General features: G+C 37.9%; 1 protein-coding gene across 3 annotated transcripts; it reads right to left on the bottom strand.

The window, feature by feature from the left end:
- Window positions 1–798: 798 nt before the first annotated feature.
- LOC147404518 (putative E3 ubiquitin-protein ligase RF298) lies at window positions 799–5,157 on the bottom strand. 3 transcript variants are annotated; one of them, XM_086440525.1, is made up of 4 exons: window positions 5,044–5,157; window positions 4,561–4,597; window positions 2,283–4,344; window positions 799–1,497 (listed from the first exon to the last, which is right to left on the bottom strand). In XM_086440525.1, the coding sequence occupies exons 3-4, from the start codon at window positions 4,287–4,289 to the stop codon at window positions 952–954; spliced, it is 2,553 nt and encodes an 850-aa protein (XP_086296651.1). In that variant the 5' UTR covers window positions 4,290–4,344; window positions 4,561–4,597; window positions 5,044–5,157; the 3' UTR covers window positions 799–951. The 3 variants fall into 3 exon arrangements, with proteins under 3 accessions (XP_086296651.1, XP_086296649.1, XP_086296650.1); XM_086440523.1 differs by having other exon boundaries at window positions 4,932–5,091; XM_086440524.1 differs by lacking the exon at window positions 5,044–5,157 and adding an exon at window positions 4,679–4,918.
- Between the last annotated feature and the right edge of the window lie 741 nt (window positions 5,158–5,898).

The following is a 5,898-nucleotide window of genomic DNA, read 5'->3' as shown; positions in this document are numbered from 1 at the left end:
TTGCCCTTCATCTAATAAGCAAATTGGGTTCCTCATTTTTCAGTTAGCTTTCAGCCCTAAAGTTCAGTCAAGGAAAATGGTCAAAAGACACCCATAATTGACTGCAACGAAGCAAACTTAGAGAAATAAAAAAACATGAGAAAATTGCATCTTTAATTTCTTTCAGAAAAATAAAATAAGATAAGACTTGAGGACCTATCTAAAGTTGGTTACAACGGACTTAAGGTCCACAATTCTAACCAATATTTCCCTTCAAAAACTCTTATAAAGTGGCCCGTGCCGTTTTATTCGCTTAATTCCTTTAATTTGAAAGTAGACTTCCAGATCTACCACTGTGTGGAAGTTTATCAAATCCTATTTTGGTTCAATCCTCCCTATACTGATGTGTGTACTATCAACAATGAAGGATTTCTCTAAACGACTTCAAGAAAGCATGGTAGGTTAATGATCTATAAAAATTGTCCTATAAATTGTAACATACTATTGGTTTCCAAGATCTACCAAAACCCACTTCAAAGCTCCAAAAAGACCGAAACCTAAAAACCACAATTTGAGGAACAAATAGTCAGCCTGATGGTAAGAACCTATCATGATACATCAAGAGAAGTCTAATAGAGCTTAGAAAAAATTGCATCTATAAACCTAAAAAGATCCAACAATATGATACCTACATATAGAACACTTGTATACCATATTGGCAATAGAACATGAAAAAGAAAGAAATCAGATATGTTTATGTAAATTGCCCAAGTTCTCAAGACATTAATATAAAAAAGATAGCAGAGAAACCACACGAAATTCGGTAACAAACTTCTTATTTAGGGGGAAGGAACTTGATTGTCTAAACCCTTTTAAAGAGATATTTCAGATGCATTATTCATTTTCATGAAGTAGCACAAATCTTTATTCAGATTTCTCAAATGAGTTTGGAAAAGTAGGGATATGTAAAAGCTAAGAGCAAGCATAACGTACACAAATACGTCGCTGAATAGGAGTCCTACAAGAAGGGCAGTCCTTCATCCCTTGCTTCTCATGGAGTTCATTGCATTTGTTGCAAACAACCTGATGAGCGCATGGGAGGAAAACCACAGACATCTCCTCGGTCAAGCACATCACGCATTCCCGTTCACGTTTCAGATCTCCCGTCCCAAAAGACACCTCGAAATCCTCTATAGTCTCGGAGATAATAGCAAATTGGTGTGTTCCCTTTGTAGCTGATGCAACTTTTCCATCCGTCAGACGGCTGGCATAGCTTCCATCAATACCCCTCCGTAACGCCGCTATTTTCGAGGAGTCAGTTTTCAATCTCAGCTGACTAATCTCAGATTCAAGTTTCCGGGTATCGTTTTTATATCTTTGAAGATCATTTTCTGCTTTAAGTTTGATCAAGCCCTCCTTTGATTTTGCCGAAGCTTCAAGTTGTTCCCTTTCTTTTCTCAAGGAGTTGGCCTGTGTAAGTAGTTCTTCCTTCGCTTTCTCTTCTTGGTTCCGCCTAGCCTATATAATTCTTTTTTTTATTGATGAGAAAGCGAACCAAATAACACACCAAAACAATTGATTTATTTAACAAAATCCAAAGAGAGAAGCAGAATAAAATCACATAAGCATGCATGATTATTGTATTGGGAAACACATGCACCCTTACAAGAAAAATAGTCAAGAAACATTACTGCTTCTACTCTTTGGAAGAGGAAATCTAAGGCTCTATCTGGTAGACTGTCGGGGATGGTATTTACCATTTTGCTTGCAGTATAAATGCCACACATGCATAGGGGTCTTGGGAAGCATAGTGACAAAGTGGGGGTTCAAGTATAATTCAGTAAGAGAAAGCTTCAGATAAAATCAGTAAAAGATCAATAAAGTCACTCAGGAAAATATCAGATAAATTGAAAAATAAAAATAGTTTTTTAAGTATAAAAATATGTATTTCATATATTAATTGACAAAATAACACTTAAAAAATACCAAAAATAAAAATAATCTTTGATTTAGAAAAAAGTTTGATTAATCATGATTTTTTGAAAAATAATTTTTTTTGTTGAAAACTTGGTGATTTTTTGAAAAAAATGTGATTTAATCAATAACTATTAAAATCATGATTTAATTGTGGTTTTCTTTTTTTTTTTTTCTTTTTTTAAATCACAGATTTATGTTACTATGTTGGGAAAAACCCATCATCTAATGGTTGGTCCCACCTATGCAACCCTGCATCATATGACATTGGTAGACCATCCTCCGTCTACAAGATAAGTGACTCAGATTCCCATTTTTCAGAGACTTACCTCCATTTGATCCCGCAAATCTTTAGCACATTCCAGTTCCTGTTGAACCTGAGTCAGCTTACGCTTCTCGGTCATGAGTTCCTCCTGATACATGGTTTTCTGCTTCTCCCACGACTCGAACTTCTTCAAAGTTCTCTTTTCCCTTTTCAATACTTCTTGACAGCTCGCTGCCGACTCCGCAGCTCTTAACTTAGCCTCCTCCATCTGTTGCCTCAGCTCAGATTTCTCCACTTTGAGCCTCTGAACAGCAGAATTAGCACGCGCAACTTGGCCACTTGCCTTACACAACGCGTTCTCCATTTCAGAAAGTTTCTTCATGGTGTTCTCCTCCAAAGATTGCTTTTCTTTCTTGAGCCGTAACACCTCTTCTTTCTCTTGCCTTAGTGTTTTAAGCTCATCCTTGTCCTTACTCAGCCTACGCGCAGCCTGCATTACCTTCTGATTAGCCCACTCTGTCCACCCTTGTAATTGGTTCTGTAGTTCCTGCACTCTTGGGGCCAACTTCAGCATCATCTCATCCTTCTTGTCATCCGGAACCCCTCGTCCCAAGGTCTTATCATACGGAATCCCTGTGAAGTTGTATTTAGGAGCCTCAGTGGTGGCTTTTGAAGGCAATGAGAGAGAGAGCTCGGTACTGGTCACAGGTAATGAAGATGGGGTATTTATAGTTTTTGGGTTAAATGTTGAAGCTGTAGAGAGTCCAATATTGGTCGAAGGATTATGGGTTACATTGGTTTGAGACACATCAACCCCAACTGCCTTACTTAACTTAAAGGAAGCATTTTTGAGATCTACACCAGTAGAATCTGAGATAGACTTTTGTTTCTTATCCAAGATCAAATTACCCAAGCTTCCTAGCTTTCCCGATCTCAAAGCGCTTTTAGATGCATATGCACGGTAGCTTTTCTCTAGATGAAGAGACTTCTGTCGAAGGATAGCTTCTCTCTTAGCATTAATAGAATGGCCCTTTCTGCCACCCCCGGACTTCACTTCAGGGGCCGAAGACTGGTATGTAGTCTGTATACGTTCCTCATTATTGCTAGAGGTGGGAACCGAACTTACTTTCTCCGGTGGTAGCCCTTCGAGAACAACGGGGTTCTTAGGATTCGGTAAATTTGGGATCCCTGTAACAGTGGACATTTCGGATTGAGAACTATGAGGAGAAGGGCATAAATGATTCGGTTTATTGGAATTTGGAAGAATGGGTTCACAATTACTAGTCCCAGAGCCCTGATCATTACCAAAACTACTAAACGGATCGCCTTCCATAGCACAAGCATGAGATATATTCATGTCACATATCAACAAGCACCACATTGCATCACCGATACTGAAAAAAGGCCTAACTTGCCTAAGTACGCAAACCATCTCTGCCAACAAATACTTCTCCAACTGTTCTAAACTCTCAAAGAAGTGATCTCTTGAAGCATCAACTTCTTGCCCATTTTTCAGAAACCCCAAAGTACTATCCACAATATTCGATACAGTGTCTTTACAGCCGTAACAAAGGCCAGACCTCAAAACAGCCTTTCTTGCAACCTCCTCACTATGCCCAAATGCAGCAATCTTTTTAATCGCACTCTTGAAAATTGTATCCAAATTGCTCAAAAGGAGTTCTTCGAGCTGGTTTTCGGTAAAATCACTCCACTCGGCGTCTTGATACTCGCTGGCTTCTAGTTCCTCTTTAGGCCCACTAGATGCAACCTCAGCTGAATCCGGACCACATGACAGTCTAAGGTCAGGTTTTATGGTATTGGGATAGCCTTGGTTAAGTACACACAAGTCACAAACACCATGTTGATCATGACTCGGGGTGTTTTGGGATTTCTCGGCAGAGAATTCAAAACTTGGGCATTCGATTTGGGATGAAACGGGGAGATTGTTTAAGTCACCTAGAGCCAGATCAGCCCGGAACTTTCTCTTATTTCGACTTCCTTTATCTTGGACTGATACAGAAGAAGATCCCTGACTATTACTACTACCACTACTACCCTTAGTTGATGCCATTTTATGTAAGGCAAGATAACAAATTCTTCAAAATTTTCTTCAACCCTTTTCTTATCTATAATTCCTCATTGTTGAATCAAAATCCGATCATAGAAATGCAATCAAAGAAACAAAAAACAAAAACAAAAAAAAAACCAAAGAAGACATTATAATAAAATCATAAAAGAAAAACTATATAATCACTACTGATGCTAAAGAAAAGTAAATTATTCAAATCAAGTAAATGATCGACACTTGAAACAAGAAGATTTTAACAGGATATAAACCATACCTATGTGATGGGGAATTAAGGAAAAATAACCAGTTTCCTGCAACAAAGAGATTCAAATTGATCAAAAAGAAAACTACCCACAAATGAAAAATCAATATAGATTGGAATAAAAAGATACCCAGAGAAGGAAACGAGCAAGATTCGTCCATCCAACACAGTAACCACAACCCCCCAACCCCCAAAAAAATAAAAATAAAATCTAAAATCAATAAACCCAGTTTGCAAAAAAGCACAAATTCATAGAAAATAACCCAGAATGGAAAAAAGAAAAAATAACGAAGAAAATTCTACAAGATTTATTCAGGAAAAAAAGAAAAAAGATCCTCCAAAGAAGAACAAAGATGATCAATGATCGATCGATCAAGACGTACCTGATATTAGCTATTATTTAGTAGATCAACAGAATTATCTATTTAAAATCTTCAGAGAAACTGTAAAAAAAATCGAAGGAATTATTTATTCTCGAGCATTGTAAGAACGAACCTCTCTCTCTTTCTGTGACTCTCTCTCTCGTTCGCTCGCTCTATTTGGGTTGGAGGAGATTTATTTAGGTGTTAACCAACCAAGGTAACTATGGTTAACCTAACTAACCATGGTTCTCAGGTAAGTTCGGCCATGTGCTTTGTGAGTCTCGGATTCTCCTCAGTTTTGTGACACTGGTCATTTTATTCCTTAATACACATTAATCTCATCATTATCTTTTCAACTGCTCCACCTAAATTTCCAAAAAAAGAAAAAAAAAATGAAATATATATGATTAATTATTTTAATGCACATGTGTCACACGATTATGGCTCTTGACAAGTTCGATGCCCCCGCATGAAATCTTGAAGGTCAGGAATGACAGGTCGCGTATCTGACTCGTTCAGACATAAAGCGTTTGTTCATTAGGATTCTGGGAGTGTATGAATGCGTATTGGATCTCTGGCGAAGATTCGATTTTGTGTATGTCAGAGAGTTTGTCCCAAATCCCATAAATCGTACCAAAGCAATTATGGCTCCTGACAAGTTCAGTACCAATGCGTTGTTAGAATTTTTTTAATGCACGTGTCACAATTATGACTCTCGACATGTCTGATGCCACCATGAAATCCTTAAGATTAAGATTGATATATCTTACTCTTTCATACATGGAGCGTCCTGCTTACTGAGAGTGTATGAATACGTATAGTAGTTCTTCGACAAAAATGTGATCTTGATTCTATCAGAGGGTTTGAGCCAAAACCCATAAATAGTGCCAAAGCAACTTTGGCTCCCGACAAGTTTGGTGCCAATGTGTATAATAATGCACATGTGTCACAATTACGGCTCTTGACAAGTTTAGTGCCACCACGCGAA

Source organism: Akebia trifoliata, chromosome 4, assembly GCF_017979445.1.
Source record: "Akebia trifoliata isolate Shusen 1 chromosome 4, ASM1797944v1, whole genome shotgun sequence".
In the NCBI taxonomy this organism is placed as follows: domain Eukaryota; kingdom Viridiplantae; phylum Streptophyta; class Magnoliopsida; order Ranunculales; family Lardizabalaceae; genus Akebia; species Akebia trifoliata.
This window is presented reverse-complemented; position numbering and strand designations above follow the sequence as displayed.

What these genes read in the sequence shown, in the direction of transcription:
- LOC147404518 (XM_086440525.1), bottom strand. Translation starts at nt 4,289, where the DNA reads ATGGCATCAACTAAGGGTAGTAGTGGTAGTAGTAATAGTCAGGGATCT. An exon ending in ATTTGCGGGATCAAATGGAG is followed by an intron (nt 1,498 to 2,282) that starts GTAAGTCTCTGA and finishes AGAATTATATAG; the next exon opens with GCTAGGCGGAACCAAGAAGA.